This window comes from Hippopotamus amphibius, chromosome X (assembly GCF_030028045.1).
Source record: "Hippopotamus amphibius kiboko isolate mHipAmp2 chromosome X, mHipAmp2.hap2, whole genome shotgun sequence".
Taxonomy (NCBI): domain Eukaryota; kingdom Metazoa; phylum Chordata; class Mammalia; order Artiodactyla; family Hippopotamidae; genus Hippopotamus; species Hippopotamus amphibius.
Genome location: NC_080203.1, coordinates 94,505,996 through 94,531,886, shown reverse-complemented (window position 1 = coordinate 94,531,886; position 25,891 = coordinate 94,505,996). Strand labels below are relative to the sequence as shown.

Sequence of the window (25,891 nt, the reverse complement as noted above, 5' to 3'; positions counted from 1 at the left end):
CGCCGCCCCGCGCCCCACGCCCCGCGCCCCACCCCAGGCTGTCAGTCATCACTTTTTCCTCATAGTGCTCATCCTTATCAGGAATGATTATCTGTTTTCCTCTCTTCTGCAAGATCAGAGATTAGCAATTTTTTCCTGGAAAGGGCCAGATAATAAATAGCTTGGGCTTTGTGAGCCCTATGGTCTCTGTTGCAACTCCTCAGCTCTGCTGTTGTAGCACTAAAGAACCATCAACCATGTATAAATGAACAGGTGTGACTGTGTTTTAATAAAAGTTTATTTACAGACACTGAAGTTTGAATTTCATATTAATTTTCAAGTGTCACAAATTAAAAAATCTTCTTTTGATTTTTTTTCAATCATTTAGAAATGTGCACAAACCATTCTCAGCTCAGGGGACATACAAAAAGGCAGTGGGTTGAATTTGGCCTGCAGGCCATAGTTTGCTCTTTCTTGTGCTGGAACATCAACTTCAGGGATTGTTGTGTGCTTGAGCCACTGCTATATCCCCAGCACCTAGAACAGTGCCTGGCAGCCAGTAGGCTCTCAAGAGATGTTTCCTGAGTGAGCAAGTGAACAGATGTATGAATTGGAGAGTGAGCTACTGAAGTGTGAAGATATGGATGAACAGATGAAAGCTGGCACAGTCCTATTCTCAGGCCCTCTCAGGGCCTCAGTTTACCCCTGTGTGAACCTAGGCAGGCTCCCCCAAGAAGTCCTAGAAAAAGATCAAAAGACTGAAGCCAGAGTTGCAATTCAGCATCTTTATTCTTCCCCTTTAGCTCAAGGGTGACCCTGACAAACAGCTTCTGCCAGGAGGAGGCAGAAAAGACTGGGCTGGGCAGGGGCTCCCCAAGGACCTGGCCTCCCCCTCCTCCTGTGGGGTTGGGGTTGGGGTTAGAGCCATGATCCAAGCTCGACATCCCCTGGGGAGGAAGGGAGTAGAACACTCTTCAGCCTCTGGGGCCCCCTACCTCCAACAGCCATGTTGATGGGAACCAGCCACCTCCACACCCCAGGCAGGAGGGACCCAGGAGAGCAGCCCCATCTTCCTCCACATGCACAGGCGCATGCGCACGGGGGCCCAGGCGGAGCAGGGCTTGGTCAGTGTCCAGATACATGGCTCTGGCCTGTGGCCCAGTTGGCAAACATGAAACCTAGACTGATCGCCATGAAGAGGACCCCCAGGATACCAAAACACAGAGCCTGTGGATGAGAGGGAGAAAAGATGGAGCTGGTTGGGTACCTACACCTAAGCTCCTCCAGAGGATGTTCCTCAAGCCCTCCACCCCCTCCAGAGAGTGGCCCCATTCATTCCTGACCCTCCTTCTCTGCTCTTTCTCCTTCCTGAAGACCAACCCCTTCCTGTGAATCCTCTTTCCATCTTCCTAGAACCCTTCAGGGAATACTCTCCCCCATCCTCCTTGAAAATGTTTCAACCCTCTTCTAATAGTGCCCCTTCCATCTGTTTGAAGAATGCTTCCTGTAAGCCAGCCCCTTCTTGGGTGCTTCCTGTCTTCTCAGATGCTTCTTTTGCTGTCTGCTCAGCCCCTTCCTATGACAATTGCCTTCATTCTTCCACACCATCTAACCTCTCCCCTCCAAGTCCCCTCTTGAAAATGTTCCTTCAACTTCCAGCCATCCCGGAGTGCTCCCTCCTCACAATGCTCCCTCTTTCCCCAGCCCTCCCCTGGAATGCTCACCTGGATCTTGGGCCAGGAGTAGAGGGGCTCCACCTCAGAGGGTACAATGCGGAGGTAGAAGATGCTGGGAAGGATGAAAATGAGGCTGGGGGCTGAGGTGGACCCTGAAGGACAAGCATGAGGGACAGAATTGATGTAAGTTTGGGGTCCAAGGTCCATATTAGGTGGGGTCTGGGACTTGGCTTTGGGGGTACTGACCAATAACCCCAAAGATATCCCGGATGGTTGGCACACAGATGACGAGGACATTGACCAAGACAAGCAGGATCAGGGCTATGGCCACATGGCGTGGCCAGCTGAAGGCCTTGCTTGGGAAGAGCAGCTGCTGCAGAGCCCGGCGGATCTGTGACCAGAGTAGGGTAGGACACGGGTCAGGGCCCAAGCGCTGTCGCCCCTTCCATGTAGTCATCTGTCTTTAACGCCGTCCTCAGTCTTAGATCCCTGATGTCCCCTCCATCTGACTGTATCTCCACCCTGTCTGACCATCCTTCCGTGCCTCCATCTTCTGGATGACCATCCTGCCTCCCTTCTGTCTGACAATCCATGACTCTTCCTTCTGTCTGATCATCCATCTAGGCCTCCACTCACTGTCTGAAATCTTGTCCTCCTCCTCTATCCGTCTATCTCTGCCTTCTCCTGTTTGACACCCACTTGTCCTTCCACCCCGAGATCCCTACCCCTCTCTCTCCATCTGACGACCTCCGTCTCCCTCCTCTCTAGTCATCCCGCCCTTCTACACCTCACTACTTCTGCCTCCATCCTTTTTCTGCCCATCCCTATTTCTCCATCCTGAATGTCCATCTATGCCACTATCCTGTCCGACCATCCCTGCCTCCCTCTTCTGCCTAGCCAGATGTCCTCCCGCCAATTGACTACCCTGACTTCCTGATTCTTTCTGTTCTGCCATCTGTGTCCACCTTGTGTCTGACCATCTATTTTTGCCCTCTCTGTACATTTGACAACTCTGCCTTCCCTGTCTGTCTGTCCCAGTCTCCTCTATCCATCCATCCATCCACTCGCATCTCTACCATCCAGCCAAACATTCCTGCCTATGCCTTCTACCCATCCATCCATGTCCCTCTGCTCCATGGGTCCACCCTCGCCCCCAACGCACAGGGAATAACACAACTGGCACAGTGAGAGTCACCGCGAGCAGCACAGCTAGGCGCACACAGAGGATGAGCAGGTCCTTCTGGCTGTACATGTGCAGCATCTCCGCCTCCACGCTGCCTGGGACATGGGACGTGGGATACAGGATGTGACTGGAGCACCAGGACCAGTGTCCCAGAAACATATACGTGCACACGCACACGCACACACACATACACACACAGAGAGTGACAAAGTCTCCATGTGTGATGCGGACAGTCCCTTTGGAAGCTGATGGGTCTGAGGGCATGGAGGGAAAGTGCTCAGGCTCTTGCCCAGCAGTCTGCCCAGTACCCCCACCCAGCTCCCTACCTAACCGTGGCCCCAGCCCCACTCACTATAGAAGGTGAGGTATCCAAAGGTCGCTGTGAGCCCGTACATGCAGAACATGGCTCCAATGGACACGTTGGCCACAGCCTGCATCCTGCGCTTGGAGGGCCTGAGATATAGAGATCATGTCATGCCCAGACTCCTGGACTTGGTTCAAGCCCCTCAAAACCAGCCCCCACCCTCCAGAGTTCCCTCCTCCCAGAGCTGATGTTCAGCTGGTACACACTGGGATGCCCATCTCTGCCTCCCCTGTACTAGCCACGCCACCCTTCTCTGTCATCTGTCTCACCGCATATGACCATCTTTGCCTATGTCTCTGCCCACTTCTGCGTCTCTCTTCCATTTGACTGTCACAGCCTCTCCCTTCATTCTGATCAGCCATGCATCCCCCCATCATATCATCCCTGCCCTCCCTTTGTCCATCCATATCCCTCTCCATCTGACCATCCCCAACCCATCCACGTATGCCACCCCTCCATCTGATCTTCTTGGCCTCTCCACTTGTCCATTCACACCTGTACTGGATGTTAAAAAAAGTTGAATACTTAAGTCCCGGTTAGTAAACAGTCACTGCCCTGTAACCCCCAAGGCCTCCTGGCTGCCTCAAACCCCTCCCTTGGCACAATCTAGCCACAATCAAGCTACAGTACCAGGACTGCTGTAGGACTTATCAGACATTAGGACTATCATCCAACCTGCTGCCCCATCACGCATGCCCACTTGCCTGCCCACTCACCGGCAGAGTTCCGTGTAGATGGGCAGCACCTCAGGGTGGCAGACAAAAGCAAAAGCCATAATGGGCACTGTGTAGAACATCTGGGGGAATGGCCCAAGTACAAGAGATTAGAGCCTGCAGGGTTCCATCTTCTTCTCCCCATCCCCCCAGCCCCAACATTGCCCTCCATATGAGACACATGGAAGCCCCTGATGTCCGATACCTGGCTCCACTCTAAGCAAAGTGCAGTGCGTGACAGAACCAGAGGAGCCTGAGTGCAGTGCAAGGCATAAACATATGCCTGCACACCAACCTGTGAGTCAGCTGTGAACATCTGGGCCTCACAGCTTGTATTGAGGCTCGGGGGGCTCTTGCTCTCCACTGCTGTCTCATTGCGGCCTATAGTACAGCCAAGCTGGAACTTCTTATAGATGACCTGGAGGAGGGAGGGTGGGGAAGCAAGGTCATGGAGAAGGCTATGTCCCTATGCCCCAAATTCTCTGCACTTTTTCATGTCCTTCTCCCTCAGACTCACCGAAATGAGGAAAAACAGCATACAGGTCAGAGAGAGACCACTGGTATACCCCAGGTAGCCTGCAAGGGGCAATATATGGAACCTCAGAAATCAAGGGACCCCCTAAAGCAAGTATCAACTCCCCAGTCTGGCCTTCAAGGCCCTCTGACTCCAATTTTGCCACACTTTGCACAACCTTCTACTTCCACCTGGACCAGCCTCCCTCCCACCAACTGAGCAAACTCCTATTCATCTGTTAAAACCCGCACCAAATGAGCTCTCCTCTGGTATTCCACAGCCCTCGAAAATGGAGATTCTTTGAATCCGGCTCCCCTTCTCTAATTCCACCATCCAATGACCAATGCACGAAGCCTCTTACCCAAGTGTCTCATGAGGGCCAGTGGCAGGATGATTAACACACTGACAATGATGATGAGGAGGTTTCCCTTCAAGAACCAGACCCTAAGGAGACAGGCAAACATAGTGACTAGCTGCCTACCAAAGAGCACTGTCAGGCAGACACTCATAGAAGACAGCTGGACAGAGAGGTTTCCGCACACAGTCAGGAGAGATGAGCTGACCTCTCAGCTGTGAGAAGTCATCCAGGTGGTAACACTGACAAATGGCACAATAGTATTGACAGAAACAGCCAGACGGATTATCAAACTGTCAGTCACACACTGTCAGAGGGATATAGCTGGGAACACATACACAGCTGGCCTAAACTGTGCCATTGGACCTCAAGGGGACATACAGCCAGATGGGCAAACAAGACCCCACATCAGCCAGACTCACCTAGTCCAACACAAGGTACCAGACACAGAGAGGGTCGTGACCCTGGTATGTCTGACAGGTAGAACAACAGTCTGATGTTCTGGTAGGCAGGCAGCAATGCAGAGTCAGACAAAAAGTCAGAAACACATGTGTGATTGTTTGAACAACTCAAGGTTTTTTGAGCACTGGAAAGTAGCTGGGCCAATCTGGCCACACAGTCAAAGATGGAAATAGAGACAGAATCCGCCAGCTGGCCACTCTGTTGGAACCAAGCTCAACGAAAGAGTGGGAGCTGTACAGATATTGGAGGGAGGTGCCCAGGCAAGATAGTCTGTTAATAAAGAATTGGCTGAACTACTGCTCATTATTCAAAAGAATTTTATCAAGCACTTACTATGCTCCAGGTATTCACACATTCTCTTTCTGTCTTAGACACACAGTTGCACAGACAGAAACCAACAAAGCACCATTGGTCATATATACGGTGGGAGCTAATTATAACAATTAGACACAGCTAATCACACAGGCTGTCAGCTACCTGGATGGTTTCAGGATCAAAGCAGAGATCTAACGGGATACACAGAATCAGCTCTCACATACAAACAACTGAAAAGATCCAGCCAGCAGACGGACCCAGAATTAAACACACAGTCAGCTGGATGCATACTTGCAACAACAGGCAAACATACACGACTGGAACCATAATACAGAAGACATGTGCAGTTGTAGTTGAGGATCACACACAAACAGCCAGAAAGAATTTGCCAGAACAATGGTCACCAAGTTAAACACAGAGTTAAACACACATCACGTATGCATAGCTGGCACCACGGTACACCGCACACACACGTGGAGTCAGTGACCATACACTTATGGCCAGACAGATTCAGCCAGCCTAATGGACCCAGAATCAAACAGAATCCACTGGACGGAGAAAGTCAGAGTAAGCAAATGTCAAACACACATGGTTGGAGTCACAGTATACAGGACACAGCTGTAGTCAGCTAGCATACAGATGGCCAGAGACTCTGCCAGTATAAGAGTCACAGAATCAAACCCTCAGACAGAGTTGAGGTCTACTGTAGAGGTACAGACACACGGTTAACATCAGCGTACACTGGACACAGAGTCAGCCAGAAGAGTCACAAAAATCAACACATGGCCTTGCTGGACTCCTGTAGCCAGAGCAGCAGTCACACATACTACTGGCATCACAGTACACAGGAATCACAGTCTGACCAAACTGGCCTGCCCAACAGTTTCAAAATAGAAGACCTGGGAGTCAGCTGGACACAGGGTTGAAGCTAGTAGCCGGACCTCACAGGCACAATCAGTGGTCTGTGGGCCAGAGCCAAGGGGTGTTGCACACTCACCCCTCAATGTCCGTGTCCAGGAAAGTGCTGATAACCAGGGGGAGTTCGGATTTGATGATGAACAGGTAACTGGACATGGCTGGTGCGGGTGGGGGGAGGTGTAAGCAGAAGGAGTCCGCTCATCTCCCTCCCACCACAGCCTGGGGAAGCCCACCTTAGTCCACCCTCTTCCCCCAAGCTGACCCCCACCTCCCAGAGTCCTCACCCCCAACATTGTGGAGACAGATGACCGCAGCCACCACTACCTTCCCCACAGGCCCCAGCGCCCTCTGTCCCAGCTGTTCATAGGCTCGGATGCCTGGAGAAGAGGGGACCAGAAAGGAACAGGTTGTGGGTCAAGGAGGCCAGGCCAGGGGTGAGTTGTGGGCCAGAGAGTCGGGGAGCTGGGGAGCTGGGCTTGGGCTAATTCGGTCTCATTGCTGGGAGCTGGAGGTGAGGGCTAAGTTAGGGTTGGGTTTGGGGTTGTAGCCTGGCAGGTGGATCTGTGGCCAGGGAGAAGGGGGAGAAGGTTGGGGCCTGCATGTGGGTAGTGGGAGTCTTGGGGGCAGGATATGGACCGAGGTCATGGCAAGAGTGAAGTCTGAGATCTGGGGGGAGGACCGGCAGTCTCGGGGTTGTGGGGCTGGCTCCCACGGATACGTGTGCTGGAGACTGAGGGGTGGGGTTTAGAAGTGGAATGGAGTGGTCTGGGGGTAGGGAGGGTCTGAACAATGGGGTTTGATGGCCAGACTGAGGGCTGAGGGTTGGGGATTGGGAGTTGGGAATCTGGGAGCCCAGATAAGGTCTGAGGGCCAGGGTGCAGTCTGGGGTACTGAGCCCAGAGAGTTGAGTGTGGTCTCTGGGGTCCTGGGTCCAGGATCTGGGGTCCAAGGTCTAGGTTGAGCTCTGGGTCTCACCTACAACACCAGCACAGGTCAGCAGGAGATGGATGGAGTACGAAGACAGAAGAGCGATGCAGAGCAGCAGGGCCCTGTGGCAGATGGCACTGCTCGGACTTGGCCCCCAGGCCTCCCGCCTGCCCCACAACGCCCCTCCCCCACCCCAGACTGCCTAGGACTCACAAGAAGAAGAGGACCCCCGTGTGCGCCATGGCATAGGCCAGCCCCAGGATGCCGCTGCCCATGATGGCGTTGCTGAGGTTGAACACTGACATTCCAAACGATGTCTTCCCCTCGAACTGCGGGTAAGGGGCAAGGCCCGGGCACACATGGTGGGGGAGGGGAACCAGGCAAGGAGACCAGGGAAGGAGACCAGTGCTGGGGCCTGGGAAAGACTAGGGAAGAAGCGACGGGGGCAGGGAGAAGTCCAGGAAGGGCCATCCCAGGAAGGAAAAGGATTTGAAGATGGGGAGAGCCAAGAAGGGAAAGACTAGGCGAGATTTTAGAGGGGAGCGGCTGGAAGTGGAGAGGAACAGGGGAGGATGGGGCAGCGACCAGAGGCAAAACAGGTGAAGGGAATAACCGGGAAGCGGGAGCAGCCGGGGAGGGGCTGAGCTGGGCAAGGTGCAGCTGGGACACATCCTGTGGGGTCACTCACATCCATGAACTGGGCTGGCTTCCTCCCAGGAGAAGGACTATGGCTGGGCAGGAAGCCCTCGCGCTCCTGCCTGTAGCTAGAATAGGCAGGGAAATTGAGGCTGATGAGAAGGTAACTCTGATCCCTGACCTCAACCCCTTGGGCCCCCGACTCACTCCACAGCACCCCCAGGGAGGGCTCCGTTCATCTTTGGATCCTGCAGTTCCATCCTGTGGGCAGAGAAATGGCGCAGGGGGGTCAGAGATGGAGCAGGGGAGCTTACAAAGTGGGGAGAACTAGATGAAGGGGGTCGGGGGGCCCCATAGCAACGGACAGATACAGACATGAGGCGAGGGGAACGAGAAGAGAGGCGTGAGAGAGACAGGGAGACAAGTGGAGACAATTGGAGACAAGAGGGAGAGGCCTACAGAGAAAGAGATGGGAGAGAGAGAGAAGGGACTCAGGGGGAGAGACGCCCATAGTCACTCATTGAGACATGAAAAAAAGAGGGCAGCGAGAGATACAGGGGTAGAGACAGTGACAGAAAGAGAGATACCGACCCCTCAGCAGACGAGATGGCCATTTGGAGCTGGGATAGCCTCTCCTCCCAGACCCCAGACTCACTCTCTCTTGCTGTCTGTCTCTCCTTCCCCCGTCCCCCGCGCACCCCCCTCTTCCCTCCACCCTCACCGCGTGGTCATGCCTCTCACTCCTTACAGGGACACGTGTCGGCCTGACTGCCCCACCCCTCCTAACGCCCCCTACCCCCCCTCCTCCCCGCCTGGGCCGCCAGCCTAAGCCCAGAGCTGATGCAACCTGTTGAAGGGGCTGGGGATGGGGGGCAAGCTCAGCGACCCCAGCCCCCGGGGACCGGACACGGCAAACTGCTCTCTGCCACAACTCTGAATAGCCTCATTAGAGGCCAAACGCAATTCCCCAAACTGAACCCCCTTCCCGGCATAGAAGTGACCCAGGGACCCTCATTCAATTCCCCTTCTAGGAACTAGAGAGGTATTTTCTAGGACCCTCGTCAAGACTTAAACACTCCTATTCTAGTAGAAGTCACTTTAGAGACACTTCCAGACTTGAGATCCTTTCTGGGCTTGGGGTGTCTCAGGAACCTGGCCAAGCCCTAATTTCCCCTCCTGAAGAGGAGCTGTCTCTGAGACAGTCATCAAAACCCCCCTCCCAGGGCCTGATGTGTTTCCTGGGGTGGAGTGTCTCTGCAATCCCCATGCAAGCCTGGCCCCCTCTTCTGGATAGAGTGTCTCTGAAGAAGCCCCCAGCCCTGAACTCATTTCCTGGCAATGCCATATCTCAGAAACCCCCATTCAAGGTCCCCATCATCGCTAAAACTGCCTCCAGGAAGCCCCCTACCCAAGCCCTGAATCTCTTTCCTGGGTCAGGGAAGGCTCTCAAGGAGCCCCATCGTCAGCCGTGAGCACCCTCTGGAGACCCCCACCCACTCCTGAATTCATTTCCTGGGATCGGGGTACCAAAAGGATTCCCCCTCCCATTCAATTCCACACTAATGCTAAAAATGTCTCCAGGGAACCCCTGGGCCCCCTCCCAGGACCCCCATTCGTGCCTTGGGGTCTCAGAAGCCCCCCTCGATGGCTAGCACCCCCTCCTCACCTCCCTGCTCCTCTCACAGCTCTTGAAGCGGCTGCAACTCAGACTAGGGCTCTGGGACCCTGCCGCCGGGCAGCAGGGCTCCCGCTCAGCCAGACCCTGCCTTCCCCTGCCCTCTGACCAATCAACACCGCCGGGCTTGCTCAGCGGCTAATCAGCACTGCCCGGGCCCCATCTGGCAGGCGGATTTTTTTTTTTTCCTGTAAAGTTTTAACTTTAATTCAGTTTCCCTCTTCTGCTTCTGGGCAGGGGGAAGTGGGGGGGTGCCTCCCTTCATCTGAACCCACGAGGAGGGAAACAGAGGTTTCAGGGGGAGGCAGGGGAGATGGACGGAAAGATCAAGGGAGTAGATCCACACCTAGAGAGAGGGACAGACAGACAGAACTGACTCAGGGGTCAGACACACAGCGGAATGGGATGGATGGCAGGAGGAGAGACAGATAGGAAGAGAAATGATCCCAAATAGAGACAGGCAGGCAGAGGAAACAGCACAAGGACAGACAACAAAGGGGGACAGAAAGACAGACGGGGTGTGAGGGAGTGGTAGACAGGCTGAGGGGCAGTCAGGGAAGAAAGAGACTCAGAAACGGTGGGCAACGAGAGGCTCGCACAAGCTCCTGGACACATGCAAATGGACAGGTGGACACAGCCAGACACATCCCCAAACAGAGGTTAGGAACAGACACATTGGCCCAAAGGGACAGAGCAAGTGGCTGAGGCAGAGACACACATGGACGGGCAGGTGGCAACAGGCAGAGAAAGTCAGACTCAGGCAGAGGAGCGGACAGACCTGGGGACAGCAGTGGGACAGGTGCACGGAGAGACACAGCCAGGCCACCATAGGCTGATCTCAGACAGCCCAGCCGAGAGAGGACCCTAGATGTTGGGGGGGAGGGGTCCCCAGAGAGAGGCAGGGATGGGCATTTGTAGTTGGGTGGGGAGTGTGGATACACACTGTCTGCAAACTAGGCACACCCTGAAGTCCTGGACCCCAGCCTAGACATTGGGTGGAGCCTGTCCACGCCCTAACGGAGGAGCCCCACTGTCTGTCTGCCTGTCTCTCGTAAATAGGGGTCTGTCTATTGACTCCATTCGGGCATGTGACAGGCATGTCTGTCCCAGGCAAAGCATGGGTCTCCTGCAGGAAGTCAGGCGGGGTAGACATGGGGTCCGGGGCCGACTGGACTGGGCCCTTGAGGCCCAGGTGGACAAGAGGCCTCTGTCCCGGCCCCTCCACCCACCTGCCCACCCCCCACAGGGAGCACAGAATTCCCGGAAAGGCCAGGGGCTGGCTGGGGCTTCAAAGCTAGCCTGGAGGCTCCCACCCCACTCGCAGTGGGAGGAGGGTGAGGGACGGGGCGTTTACTTCCCCACAGCAGGAGAGAGACTCCTGCACACTCAGGGATCACAGCCCCATCCAGGGGCTTGGAGATGGAGGCAGACTCGCCATCACTCACAGAGGTACAAACTCGCATGCAGACTCACAGCCACGCAGAGAATACAGGCTGACCAACACGAACACACACAGACCGCACATGGAGAGCCCAGGCCGTGGGACAGCCACATACAGCCACACAGAGTGACTTAGTCTCATAAGTGTCATGACCCACAGCCTCAGAGCCACACACAGAGATCACAGACGGATACAGGGATAGGTTCACACGGCTTTATAGCCACTGCAGACTCACAGACATCATCACCCACGGACTCACAGCCACACCAAAGAGAACCAACAGGCAAATCACACACAGACTCACGGCCACACACAGAAACAGAGCACACAGACAAACACGATTCCACACAGCCGACATCATACACAGGCCCAGCATCTCCCACCCACACGACCCTGGAGGCCAACGTCCAGGTTCAGCCTCTATAATGATATCTCTGTGCACGTGAACTTGTGAATGAACTTGTGACCATATACAGAGAGGCACCCACAAGCAGATATGATTGTACAGACAGAGAAGCCTCAGTTATAGACACACGCACAACTGCATTCAAGCACACAGCCGTATATACAAACCTATTCACACAAATCCAGCACAGGGAACACACATATAGGCGCACAAACTGGAAAAACAGGGATGCGGAGGGTGCACCTACTATCATTAAGAATAGGAAATGCAGAAAATACACCTAAAGCTGCCTGAAGAGGAAACAAGGGAACATACATTAGCACCAAAAGAAATGCCCTTAGGGCACCCACACCTATAGCCACTCGCTGAGCAGAGACACAAACATGGTGCCAGAGAAGAAAGAGACACAGATATCGGAGACACACACACAGAGGAGAGACAGATAAACACACTTCTCACCCACAAGCATTACAAAGGAGCCACATAAGCACCCGGGGAACACACACACAGCCCCGCATAGATGAAATGCACAAGCAGACGGGACCAACACACAGTTGCCAAAAGGGAAACACACGAGTTGGAAAGGCAGCCACAGACACAGGACACAACCAGGTAAGTAACAAAGTAAGACACACGTGGAGTTCACACACACATATTTGTTGCCGGGAACATTTACAGGTAGCTGAGATGCCCTCAGGGTACTCACGCACTTGCGCATGCGCACACACACCACTCCCCTGTCATTCCGGGCCTACTCCGTGTCTCTCTCCTCTTCCTCCCGAGAGCCATTACACATCTGTGCTCCAGGCCAGCCAGGGAAAGAGACACCTGTCAGCAGAGGCCTTGGCTCAAATGACTAAGGGGAGGGGAGACGGGGACTGGCTATGCAGGTGTCTAGATTTCAAGAAAAATCTGAACTGTCCCGTCCAAAGAACTAGTGAAACTTCGACACAAAACAGATGCCCCCACCCACCACCTCCCAGCAGCAGCTTCCTGGTCTGATCGTTGTCCTTCCATCCCAGGGCCACCCGGGCCCTCCAGCATTGCCCAGCACAGGGCCACCTGGGCAAATAGCAGGAGGTCAATGAATGCTACTTATCAAGTGTCATGTTATAATCATTATTATTTTTATTTCTGCCGAGTGAACTCTTCTAGGGGAGGGGCAAAGCTTCAACCAGCTCTGCACCCCATAGCTCAGCTAAGTTTCAGGGCATTGCAGATAACAGGTGTTCCACATATGCTGGTAGGAGGAAAAACAAAGGGAAAGTGAAATCTGGCTGCAGAGGCAGCCTGCTTTAGAAGGAACAGACGTCTTTAAGCTTGACCGAGGCCTTGAGGCTGTGCCAGGGATAAGAATGCTTTGTTAGTTCATCAAAGCAGGGCCCTTTCTCAGGGTCATTTAAGGCTCTTGTTGGTTCAGTAAAGCAGACCCTCGTGTAACATTTGGGATTCCTATTGAATCTATTAAATGTCAGTTTAGGTTCTTGTCCATGTTCCTAAGCAGACCCCTGCTTTCGGTTAAAACACTGATCAGCAGTCTTCAGGAGACGGAGCCACAGAGCAGAGCAGTTAACAGCACGAGCTTTCCCAGCTCTGCCACTTAGGAGCTGTGCAGCCGGGAGCAAGTTTCGAAACTTCACTGTCTTAGCTTCTGGAGGGCTTACTACTGCCTAACTCAGGGCCATGGGGAAGATTTGAATGAATTAATACAGGTAAAGCACTAAGAACAATGCTTGACATACAGTAATCACTCAATAACATCTTTGTGAAAGGAATTAATGAACTCTTCTCTGCCAGTGAAAGCAGCCCTCGTCTGAGCTGGATTTAGGATTCTAATCCCTCCTTTCAACTTTCATGGATAACTCTTCCGTCCCTCAAAGCAGTCCCTGGACAGCAAGGTTATTTGAGCCAGTGTCTGGTCCCCTGTGCCTGGAACACCCCCGTCTTTCCCTCACGTGGTAAGATGCCCTCCGGCACAGGGGCGGCCTGGCAGCTCCCCTCTCCTTGACCTTTCCAGGAGGCTGAGGGGAGGACACCTTTACACTCAGTGGGGTGCTGGGTGGGAGCTGCAGGCGGACACCCCACTTCGGGAAGAGCCTGGGGAGTTCAGAGCCTGGCTCCTGTCCCCCAATCCCCCCAGCCCTGCTGGAGGAAGCAAGTTTCTTTGCAAAAAATTAAACATCCTCTTTGTGAGAGGCAAGAAAACAGGACGTGGGAAGTGTCCCACAGGGTGAACATGGGCCCCCAATGCCTGGCACCCCCTCCTCTCTGTGGAGCAGTGCCTGGCGGCTTGAACCCTTGCTTTCTCACACTTGCTCACCTCTGCAGGGGAGCCGTGTTCCCATCGCCCCCCACAACGCCCTTGAACTCGCTGACAAGCTTCCTCCCTGGCTCTCCAGGGTCTCTGCGCGGCTATCTACACCTCCTCCCAGGGCCCCACATAAATGTGGAGCACACCACTAGGGAACGAGTGAAGGAACAAAGCAACAAAAGGGTGAATTCAGCAAACATCTATTGAACACCAACTGTGTGCCGGGCCCTATTCTAGGCGCCAGGGAGGCAGCAGTGAACAAAACAACAGAAACCCCTGCCTAGCGAAGCTCACATTTCTAGGGAATGATGAATCGATCTTTCAGTTCTTTGAATACTTGCCAAGCTCATTCCCACTTCAGCATCTTTGCGCTTGATGTTGCCTCTGCCTGGAATGCTCTTCCTTCAAATATTCCTAGGGTGTGTTCCCCTTCAGGTCTCAGCTCAAGTGTCACCTCACCAAAAAGCCTTCCCTTGACCACACGGTCTAAAACAGCAATTCAAGCCCTGTTACCCTCCATTCCTTTCACCCTCCTTTATTATTCTTCAAGCTTTTCTCACCACCTAACATAACATTATATCTTTATATACTTAATAGTATATTTATATTTAGTACAGTTACTTTAGTAAATAGATATATATAGATACTAGCAGATTTATATATATATAAGCACATACATTTGTATAAGATGTATATTTAATACATACACTATAGAAAAATGCATAAATATATATTATATATTTCCATATAATGGCATATTTATATTTATTTGTTTACTAATATATAATTTATATACTAGTAAATATTAGACATCACTGTATATTTCTATATCATATACACAGTAAATGGCATGTTTATATATCTAATATTTCATATATGTACATATATATGTATATATTTTTTTCTCCTTTGTCTCCTTTTCCTCATCTGTAAACTGGGGAAAACACAGCTATCATTAAAAATGAAATTATATACACTCATAGTTAAATAAATTAGATTTTAAAAGGTGATACTCAAAACTCATCACTTCTTAATTATTATTTTACTACTTTTCATTATTTCCATGCTCCTGAGATCATTTATCCCTATTTTAATTGTATGGTAGAAATAATACACAATGGTGCACTACTGCATCTCTTCCAGACTGTGTTCCGTGACTACACCTTGGTAAGTTGAAATCTGACAAGATGATAGTATGTAAACCATGGAAACTGGCAAATGTTAGAAATCAGGGCTTCCTCTCCCTCTCTACCTAAAGAGCTGATTGTTAACCATTTACCAGCACACCACTGAGAGCACTCAGAAGAGTGCCTGGCACATGGTAAACGCTATAATAAATGTTTCCATTACTATATTTGCTTGTGCACTGGGTCGAGATGCAGTCTTTTTTTCTAGGTCCGAGTTAAAAGTGTTTGAAGAGCACAGAATTACAAAGAACTACAGACAGTGTGCTGAACTACACCTATTTAATCCTCCCAATAACCCTCTGTGGAGTCTGTACTATTTACTATCCCCATTTTACAAAAGGAGAAACAATTTCTGAGACGGTAGCAGTCCCAAGGCGCTATCAACCAGCGGAAGTAGATTTGAAATTGCAGCGCAGCTGCTTCAGCGCGCTCGCGCACTTAATTAACTCACTCTCCTGCCTCTCAAGTTCGCCACCCGAGTTAACTGCACTTCGCCGCAAGCGAAAAATGAATAGGGGCCGCCGTGCGCGTTGTATCTTGGGAAATGTAGTCCACAGCCTCAAGGAATACTGTTGTACAAAAAGGGAGGGGCGGAGAGCACGTCGATTTTTGTCTTGTAACAAAAGAACAAAGTCAGTTCTCGTGCCTCGCGACATTTTGGCCACGCCGGGCGCGACTTTGGCGGCTTCGCTCGCGCCCGTTGCATGCTGGGAACGGCAGTTCGCCAGACCGGTTACGTCGGCGCGAGATGCCGGAACTCACGTGGTACGTTCAGGTCGGGTCCCGGCTTCGCGCGAGCCAACGAGGTCCACGATGACAGGCTTGCTACTCTCCGGTCGTCGTTAGGCATGCGCGACAGACATTCGTATCAACTAAGAACACAAATTGAAGGCTTACGATTTCTCACTGGTTTGCGTTCTTGCCGAGGCTTGGGCTGCCTGCGGACTGGCCTCCTTCGTTCCGCTTCTCCCCACTCCCAAAGTTTAAGGTAGGCCCTGGGGCGCGGAGGACGTGAGTCCCGGTCGAGACGGTTGAGGCATGCCTGCCCTGTCCCGCCGGTGAGGAAAGGAGGGAAGTTCGCCCTCGGCGCTGCAGCTGTGCAGTCCGAGCAGCTGGCTCCGGGTAGGCTCCAGAGCCAAGGTTTGTCTGGAGAAGGGGACCACTCATGCGGGATGGTCTTGGGGAGCGGAAGGCGCAGGGGTTCAGATACTGACGGAACCGCTTTGAAGGGGGTCTTATGGTCCCAGTGGGGACCTGGGCTTTGAGGGAATGATGGGGAGGGACCGGCGGTGTAGACAGAGGGCTGTTAATGGATGGGTGTGAGGGTTTGGTGGGCTGCGTGGGAGTGTTATTGGGGCATCAGAGAGGGCTAATAGGCATGTTTTAGTCGATGTGTTCAAGCAGGCCCGTGGGATGTGTTCGTTAATTGACGAGGGGATGGTAGAGAGGGCAACTAGAAGATAATGGAAGGCAGGTAGGAGAGTGATCCCTGAGGGAGTGATGGAGGTATGATATTCAACAAGTTAATGAAGAGTGGTGGGGCATAGTGATTTGAAAGCATAATGGTGAGGCTGTGGAGGGAATAATAGAGGCTGGTGAGGGTCATGAGCAAGGAACTGAAGGGAGTAATGATCAAAGAATAGAGAATGAGAGGCTGAAGGGGTGTTGTAATCAAAGGATTTTAGTGGGTGATGATGGCATGATCATTGAAGAATTAATGGGAACAGAGTGAGCAAGGAGAGGGTGATAGTAAGCTGTTGGGTGGGATCATCAAGTGATTGTTGGGTGGGGAGAAAGGTGAGCAGTGAGGGGACAATATGGAACTGATATATGATTATCAGGGATTAAGGTGTGTGGTAATGAAGGGTTACAGGGGGCTAGTGGTGTGATCTATGAAGGATCCATTGGAGGGCCGAGTTAATGGGGGCTGATAAGTCATAGTAATTGAGAGCTCAATGGGGAACTAATACGCCATGATCCCGCAGACATTAATGGGGAGGTGATAAAGATGTAGTGATAAAGAAATTACTGGGGGCCTAATCATTTCAGGGGAGAGAGATTAAGGAGGTGGGGAGAGCAGTGAGGTTGTATGAGGATAATGGGGTGAAAGCAAGGGATTGATGGGGGGCTAGTAGGGCTTTATGACTCTAGGGGCAATGAGGAGAGCTGGGGAGACAGGTGTTATTGGGGATAAGGTGGACAGAGACAGGTTTATAGTGGGGTTTAATTTGTGCTGTGTGAGTGACGGCAGTGGGAGGTGGTCAGGGTCGGTAATAGGTCATCTATGAGTTAAGTGTTGGGTTTGTGGGATCTTTGGGGGGATCTTGGGGTTACTGATGGAGTCTGGGGTGAGCGATGGAGCCTGAGAGCTCCGTGATGGGGTCCTTCAGGCTCAGTGAGGTCAGTGGAGTTAGTGACTGGACTCCAGCCTTCCCACCTGTTGAGTGAGCTGTCACATGGGTCAGATGGGCCTGGTTTAGTTTGTGTGGTTCTCACTGCCCTGCAGAGGTAGGTGATGGCCCACTTACTGATATAGGGCGGCGTCAGCTTACTGTTGGCAGGTCCCTGGGCAAACAGTGTGTGAGATGGGACGGACGTCAAAGGACAAGCGGGATGTCTACTACCGCCTAGCCAAGGAGAATGGCTGGCGTGCCCGCAGTGCCTTCAAGCTGCTACAACTTGACGAGGAATTCCAACTCTTCCAAGGTCCCCACTTGGCGGGCGAGTCACTGGGGGATGGGGCGGGCGAAGGGAAGAGACAAGTGGGCTAGGTGTACAGAACTCCCTGTGCTAGGTGGGCTGACTTGGAGGGTCTTTGGGGCAAGGGCCAGGCAGAAAGATGGGCAGGTACTCGAAAGGAGCTGGGCATCTGGGCAGCAGATAGATAGGGGTGCTCCCCAGGGGAAAAGGGTGAATTTTGCAGGGTCCCAGGTTGGAGGGGTGGGTGCAGCTGACCACTACACTTTCCTGTGTGTGCTCAGGCGTGACTCGGGCAGTTGACCTGTGCGCGGCCCCAGGCAGCTGGAGCCAGGTGCTGAGCCAGAAGATTGGGTGAGTGTGGAGTCCCAGATGGGAGGCCAGGAGGGCGGGTTAGATGGAGGGTGGACCAGGAGTGAAAACTGGGCTGACATGGACCGTGTTGTCCACAGGGGCCAGGGGTCAGGCCATGTGGTGGCTGTGGACCTTCAGGCTATGGCTCCACTACCAGGTGTGTTACAGATCCAGGGGGATATCACCCAGGTGAGAGCATGGCTTGGGGTGTTGGGGTGTATCCTGGGCAAAGTCCCCCCAACCTGGGGGCTACGGCAGGTGGAAGAGAGAAAGAAAAAGACAAAGAAACAGACTGAGAAAGACAGACAGAGACAGAGTAACTGAGAGATCCCAAGAGAGAGTAACAGTAGAGAAACAGAGCCAGCCAGCTGTCATCACAGAGAGACAGCAAAAGATGATCTCTGAGATGGAGCCCGGTCTTAGGCAAAGCCTGGGAATTTGGCTGACCCAGGGGCTGTGGGCCAGGGCCAAGGGCAGGTGGGGTTAGAGGGCTGTGGAGGGGGTGCCTTGGGGCCACTCATCCTCCCTCTCTTCCATAGCTGTCCACTGCCAAGGAGATCATCCAGCACTTTGAGGGCTGCCCCGCGGACCTAGTGGTGTGCGACGGGGCTCCTGATGGTAAACAGCAGGGATTGGGAGGCCAGGCGGGAGTCTCTGTGTCCTTCTCTGTATGTCCAACCTCCGTTGGCTTCTTTTACTGCCTCTCCCCTCCACCGTCAGCTGTTCCTACATCTGGCAACTTCTCCCTACCTCCATTTCCTGTTCTCTGCCTCTGTCTTCTCCCTCCCCACACTCTACCATTTGGGTTTTGTCCACCCTTTCATCTTTCATCTTCTTATTGCTCATCTCTCTGCAACTGTCCAATTCCATCTTACTGTTCACTGTTTTATTTTTTTTCAGTCCGTCAGCCATCTATCCATTCAGCACATTTACTGAGCACCTGTTGTACATGTTGGGAAAATATTTATGAATAAAATTCTAATCTCTGGCCTTACGGAGCTGGTGTACTAGTGGGAGCAGACAGAAAGGAAACAAATGATTGAGCTATGTAGCATGTCAAAGGTGATAGGTACCATGGGGGAAATCAATGAAAAGGAGAAGGAAGAGGGGAGTACCTGTAGGAATTTTAAATAAAGTGGGGAAGGCCTCCTTGGCTTTAGCACAAAGACGTAAAGGAGGGGAGGGAATGGGCCAGGGGCACATCTGGAGGAAGAACAATCCAGGTAAAGGGACTGGCCCGTACAAAACCCCTGAGGTAGGAGGATGTTTGGCATGTGTGAGGAATAGCGAGATCAGCGTGGCTGGATCAGAGTGAGTGAGCAGGAGAGCTGTAGAAGGTGAGGTCAGTGAGGTGGCGGGGAACACATCCTTGTGTGGCTCTTTCTGGGCCGTGTTGATGACTTTGGATCCTCACTGAGATGAGAGTGTGGAGAAAACCGTGAGAGGGTTGTGAGCAGAGGAGGGCCGTGCCTGACTTGGGTCGTGACAGGATCCCTCTGGCTGCTGTGAGGGGTGAGACCTGGGGAGGGGAGGCCGCTGCAGTCCTCCAGGTGAGTGATGACGGTGCTGGAGATGAGGAGATCTTTTGAAAGTAGAGTGGAGAAGATTTGCTAATGACTTAAATGTGGGTGTGAGGAGAGAGTGGAGGGTGTGGGTGTGAGGAGAGAGTGGAGGATGTGTGTGTGTGTGTGTGTGTGTGTGTCAAAGGTTTTTGGCTTGAACAACTGGAAAGATCAGATGAGATGGGAAAGATGATGGGAGGAGCAGGTTTGGGCAGGAAGATTGGGAATTTGTTTTTGGATGTGTTGAGTCTGAAATGTTCATTCTGATCTGAGAGGAGTTTAGAGGAACAGTCTGGACTGGAGGTAGAAATGATGATTACGATATTCGCGCCTAAGGTTGTTTGGAGAATGCAAATGAGTGCCGAAGGGTTAGGAGCTCAGAATACGCATCTAATTGGCAGACAGTCATTTGCGTGCAGAACCTCAGCAGTGAGAGAGCCTGGGTAATGTTTTTAGCGCTCTAACCTCTCTGAGACAGGAAAATAGCTAGACTGGATGGCCCCCTAACGTTGTTCCTCTTGCCGCAGTAACCGGCCTCCATGATGTTGATGAGTATATGCAGGCCCAGCTCCTCCTAGCCGTGAGTAACCCTGGCTGCCCCTGCCTCAGTTTGGCCCCCTCCTGGCTGTCTCCACCTCAGCCTTAGCCATCTGTCCTGCCCACAGGCTCTGAACATTGCTACACACGTCTTGAAGCCAGGGGGCTGCTTTGTGGCCAAGGTAAGCCTCAGGGAACCTGGTAGGGGGTAGAGAGGAGTCTCCAGAGGTTATCCTCATGCCTCCATCTCTGCCTCCCCACCCCGCAGATCTTCCGAGGCCGGGACGTGACACTCATCTACAGCCAGCTGCGTGTCTTCTTCTCTAGCGTGCTCTGTGCCAAGCCTAGGAGCAGCCGGAACTCCAGCATTGGTCAGTGGGGCGGAGGGGCCAGGCAGATTGGTGCAAATCTCAGGGTCCCATGCCGCACAGGGTGGAGGTGGCAGTCGCCCCTCACTCCACCTTCTCCCCACAGAGGCCTTTGCTGTCTGTAAGGGTTATGACCCCCCTGAGGGCTTCCTGCCGGACCTGACCAAACCCCTGCTGGACCACTCTTACGGTGAGAGCCAGAGCCCTGGGCCCCATCCCTGGAGAGAGTCTGTCCACCAATGGAATTTATGTCCCAGGAGGGCCCTCAGCCCCACCCTTGGGTGGAAACTCTGCCCCTTAGGGGAATTCTGTTCCAAAAGGATTCTCAGCCACACCCTCTGGAAATTCCACCCCTGTGTGGATATTTTGTCCCAGAAGGATCTTTAGCCCAGTCCCCTGGTGGTAACTCTTGGACCTGGTGAAAATTCTGTCGTGGGAGGATCCTGAGTCCTACCCCAAGGGAGACTCCACCTGCCTAAGGATATGCTAGCCTAGGAAGACTCAGTCATGCCCCTAAGTGGAAACCCCACCTCTCTGTGGGGATTTTGTCCTGTGAGGGCCTTCAGACTGGCCCCTGGAGTGAAAAAGCACAGAGCTGATCTTGTGACAAGCACACTTGAGTGAGACACAGTCCAGACATTGTATGGCAGGTGGACATAAGTGCAATGGGAGAAAAGTGAGTTTGGGGAGGTGTGTTTTAGAATGGGTGATCATGGAGGGCTTCTCTGAGGAGGTGATCTGAACCAAATGAAGGATTTCTGCTAGTCTAAGAGTAGCTGGTAGATATGTTGGGGAGGCCTTGGTACCCATCCTGGGTGCAGCGTGAATCACGACTGGTCCCAGACACCCCAGCCCTGTCCTGTCTCATTTCTCTCTGCTTGTCAGATCCAGATTTCAACCAATTAGATGGTCCCACCCGCATCATTGTGCCATTTGTGACCTGCGGGGACCTGAGCGCTTATGACTCGGACCGCAGTTACCCACTGGATGTAAGCGCCCAGCTAACAGTGGGTGGATGGGGGGGGAGGTGCTGTCCTAGGTTCCCAGGTCCTCACCTTCCTCCCCAACATGTGTCCCTGCAGCTAGAGGACGGCTCAGAATACAAGTACACTCCGCCCACGCAGCCCCCCATCTCACCACCATACCAGGAGGCCTGCACGTTGAAGAAGAAGGGGCAGCTGGCCAAGGAGATCCGCCCCCAGGACTGCCCTATCAGCACGGGGGACACGTTGCCCCAGTCCCTGGCCGCCCCACAGCACCACACCCTGGTGGCCTCTGAGGTCTGGAAACATGGGCCCACAGCCCTCAATGCCCTTTCTCTGTGCCCAGAGTGACCCCCCCTCCTCATGTGCCTCTTTCTGCCCCAAATCACATGGTTTCTGGGACAAACTTCTCTTCCCTGCTTCCCAATAGCTATAAGAATCAATAGGTAAAACCAGGTATAGTGAACGGAAAAGCTTAGCCAATTACCTCAGTCCCTTTTTTTTTCCCTTGGGTAGGTGGAAGACAATGAAATGAACTGTTCAGCTTAACATGTTAAGGTAAATTTTGACTTTTTATCTAAGAATTTGAGTAAACAGCACCTTTAAGAAAAAACTGAGTAAAAGTTCGCCTTGGAAATTTTTATGTCAACTGGTAAGATTTCAGTCAGAGCAAACCTTTACTAAAACACCTGATCTTATGTGCCAGGAACTGCTTTAAGGATTTTACATATTGAGGCACTCGGTAAACATTTATTGAACACATGCCGTGTGCTGGGCATTGTTCTAGGCTTGAAGGTAGAGCAGGGAACAAAACAGGCAAATACCCTGGCCCTCAGAGCTTCTAGTCTGGGAAAGAGGTAATAAGCAATAACACAGTCTGAATGCAGGAGTTTCCACCCACACATACACATACTTATCTATTTACCTCGATCTCTCTGTGTACATACACACATATATGTATATAATGTGTAAAAGTAATATGGGATATGAAAAACTTTTTAAAGCAGGGTAAAGAGATCAAGAATTCTAGGGGGTGGCAGTTTGCAGTTTTTAAGAAGGTTATCATGGAAGGTCTCACTGAGGTAACATTTGAGCAGAGACCTGAAGAAGATGAGGGAGGGAATCTGTGTGTTTATCTAGGGGAAGAGCATCCCAGGGAGAGGAAATAGCAGATGCAAAGGCCCTGAGGTGGAATCGTGCCTAGTGTGTGAGGGAGCAGTGAGGAGCCAGTTTGCCTCGAACAGTCTGGGCTAAACCTATCAGTGCTGGAGGGCTTCTCATTCTCAGGATACCATGTTAGAGGACATCCCTGTCTGACGATGGCTTTGCAGGTTATTCAGACCAAGTCTTCCATTAAAATAAGAAGTAGAAAAAGACATCTTTAAAAAAATGAAATGGCAAATTACAGTGGGAAAAGATACTTATAATCCCTATATATAGTATCCTTGATACTAAAAAAGCTGCTATAAATCAGTAAGGAAAAGAAAATATGAGAATGGGCAATATGCACATGAAAAGCTGCTCATCAGGGAAACGCAAGCTAAAACTGAAAAGCTTGACAGTTCTAAGTATCTGGAAGTATGTGCAGCAGTTGGAACTCTTGTATACACCAGTGGTGGCATATAATGGTGTAGCCACTGGAAAATTGTTAGCCGTTATCTGATAAAGCTGCATGTTTACCAATTCCACGCCTAAGACATGAGTACTAGAATGTTCCTAGCCAGCACTATTTGTAGTACCCCCAGACTAGATACAGCCCAAACATCCAGCTATAGGATGGATCGTTAAATCCTGGTTTATTCCCAGTGGAGAACTACACATCAAAGAGAATGAGTATTATATGTTTTATGCATTTTTCTGTGTGTTATGGTTCACAATGGAAGTGAAGGAAAAAACTTCACAAAAATGTTAGTAGCTGAGCAAACAATGATTATAGCAGAAGACAGTGGGGAAACATATTTTGGTTTAAAACTTCCTTTTACTTTGACCTTTAGTTAGCTGGCAATCTGATAAGGACTCGGAAGCTGTTTGCTGTCAGGAAAACCAGAACTTGAGTTGATGAACTTGTTTTGAAATATCTCATCAACCAGTCCTGAACATACAAGCTCTGAGTGGGAACCTGCAGCAACCACCACGAACACAGCAAGGAAAGAAACATCACAGAGTGTTCATCTGCACTGCAGAGGGGATTCTTGAGTGGGGTCTTGCCTCTTCTCTAAGTCTTTCCAGCGGTGTCCTGATTATGTCCAGAATTTACCCTGAAAGCAGGGGTTCTTAACCTGGGTAGAAGTCAGGGGCATCTGTGAACTTGATGGAAGGACATGGTACATCTTTATTTTCACTAATGTAACTGAAATTTTAGCTTTACTCCCAAATCTGAATGCCGGCAGCAGATCACAATAGTAAAAGCAGTGTCTGCAACTTCCACCAATACAGATCACAGTTACTTTTTTATGTTATGTTACAATTGTTGCTGGCATCTTAGAATATTGTTCACATTGGTCACTACTTTGAATAAGATCTTTTAATTTGATGTACTAATAAACAATGTTCATACATTATAGCATCCCAATGTTGTTTCATTTTAATATGGTACTATTTTTCTAGTTTTATTGAAATATAGTTGACATACAATGTGTAAGTTGAAAGTATACAACATAATGATTTGATATATATATATTGCAAAATGACTACCACAGGTTTAGTTAACATCTATCACCTCACATAGTTACAGTTTTTTTTCTTGTGATGGGAACTTTTAAGATTTGCTCTCTTAGCAACTTTCAAATATATAATACAGTATTGATAAGTATAGTCACTATGCTGTGTATTACATCCCCAGAACTTATTTATAACTGGAAGTTGTACCTTTTGACGACCTTCACCCATTTTTAGATTCCACATATAAGTGAGATCATATAGTACTTGTGTTTCTCTGATTTATTTCATTTAGTTTAACACCCTCAGGGTCCATCCACGTAGTCACAAATGTCAAGGTTTCCTTTTTTATGGCTGAAAGATATTCTGTCATGCATATAGTGCATATTCTTTATCCATTCATCTGTTGACAGACACCTAGGTTGTTTCCATATCTTGGCTATTGTGGATAACACTCCAGTGAACATGGAGGTGCAGATAACTCTTCGAGGTAGTGATTTCCTCTCCTTTGGATATATACCCAGAAGTATATATCTGGGATCCAGGGATTGCTGGATCATGTGGTAGTTCTATTTAATTTTTTGAGGAACCTCCATACTGTTCATTTGATTTCCATAATAATCCTGTGTATTTGAGTGTGTGTGCGTGTGCACGCATGCACACATGCATGCTTTCAAAAATATTCTCTGAAGGGGTCCACAGACTTGATGTTCACTGCATGATCAGATGCCATGTTCACTGCAGCTCAGATGCCAAAGGGTTCCCCAGAAGACATTTTTTTCTTTGGCCATGCTGAGTGGCTTGCGGGATCTCAGTTCCCCGATCAGGGACTGAACCTGTGCCACGGCAGTGAAAGCCCAGAACCCTAACCACTAGGCAACCAGGGAACTCCCCAGAAGAAATTTTTTTATGTTAAGAACCCCTCTCTTAAAAGGAAAGTCAGAAAGTCTGCCATGACTGCAGTCCTGAATTTCTATATTTTAGCAAACAGGAGCTGACAAACACCAGCTGCGTGGGCAGACCCAGTTTCCGCAGCTTACTCGCATATCTTTAGAAAAATCACTGTTCTTTGTCCACACCCCATCCATTGACCTCAGGACTACCAACATGCCAGTCTGTGATCCCAGGTGTTTCTGTACCTGACTTTGTGACCCTAGGAGCGTCCATACTGAGTCTAACCCCAGGGGGGCTACCCCGAAGCTTGTTAACCCAGGAGTCTTCTCACCCACGTCAGTGTGACCACAGGAATGTACACACCCCAGTCTGTGTCACTCCAGGAATGTAAAACAGAAGTATCCACACAAAAGGTGGTGTGTCCACACCCATTACCGGGTAATTCAGCAGTGTCCATGCTAGAGTCAGTGACTCCCCAGGAGTGTGGACAGCCCAGTGTGTATAATCCCAGGAGTGTCTACGTCTCAATTTCCGCGAGCATACACACACCAGCCTTTGGGACCCTGTGGGCATACTCACCTCCCGCTGTGTGTCCCTAGTTGTGTCCACCTGCATCTGTGACATCAGAAGCATACACCAAAAGTCTCTGTGACTGGAGCAGTGTCTAATCCCTCATCTGTGTGAGCCAGTGGTGTCCACACCCCCAAATGTGTAGCTGAGGAGGGGCCTGCCTGGCCTAGGCCTGGTCTCTAACCTCAGGGGTGCCCACTCTCCAC

At 51.2% G+C, this 25,891-nt stretch overlaps 2 protein-coding genes across 8 annotated transcripts; one reads left to right on the top strand and one right to left on the bottom strand.

Moving 5' to 3' along the window:
* Positions 1-749: 749 nt before the first annotated feature.
* SLC38A5 (solute carrier family 38 member 5) lies at positions 750-12,322 on the bottom strand. Of its 3 annotated transcripts, none has more exons than XM_057718107.1 (16): positions 12,271-12,322; positions 8,250-8,303; positions 8,095-8,170; positions 7,620-7,735; positions 7,455-7,528; positions 6,764-6,856; positions 6,559-6,637; positions 4,791-4,873; positions 4,433-4,491; positions 4,211-4,333; positions 3,919-3,998; positions 3,191-3,291; positions 2,818-2,933; positions 1,902-2,046; positions 1,704-1,807; positions 750-1,206 (listed from the first exon to the last, which is right to left on the bottom strand). In XM_057718107.1, the coding sequence occupies exons 1-16, from the start codon at positions 12,306-12,308 to the stop codon at positions 1,105-1,107; spliced, it is 1,443 nt and encodes a 480-aa protein (XP_057574090.1). In that variant the 5' UTR covers positions 12,309-12,322; the 3' UTR covers positions 750-1,104. The 3 variants fall into 3 exon arrangements, with proteins under 3 accessions (XP_057574090.1, XP_057574091.1, XP_057574092.1); XM_057718108.1 differs by having other exon boundaries at positions 12,275-12,309; XM_057718109.1 differs by lacking the exon at positions 12,271-12,322 and adding an exon at positions 9,709-9,794.
* A 3,483-nt stretch (positions 12,323-15,805) lies between these two features.
* On the top strand, positions 15,806-24,124 carry FTSJ1 (FtsJ RNA 2'-O-methyltransferase 1). 5 transcript variants are annotated; one of them, XM_057718828.1, is made up of 13 exons: positions 15,806-16,050; positions 17,599-17,768; positions 18,044-18,113; positions 18,212-18,302; positions 18,653-18,731; positions 20,203-20,255; positions 20,341-20,394; positions 20,481-20,583; positions 20,687-20,770; positions 21,472-21,569; positions 21,663-21,860; positions 22,080-22,121; positions 23,558-24,124. In XM_057718828.1, the coding sequence occupies exons 1-12, from the start codon at positions 15,911-15,913 to the stop codon at positions 22,110-22,112; spliced, it is 1,173 nt and encodes a 390-aa protein (XP_057574811.1). In that variant the 5' UTR covers positions 15,806-15,910; the 3' UTR covers positions 22,113-22,121; positions 23,558-24,124. The 5 variants fall into 5 exon arrangements, 2 of the variants coding, with proteins under 2 accessions (XP_057574811.1, XP_057574810.1); XM_057718827.1 differs by having other exon boundaries at positions 21,466-21,569; XR_009050370.1 differs by having other exon boundaries at positions 21,663-22,121.
* The last annotated feature ends 1,767 nt before the right edge of the window (positions 24,125-25,891 follow it).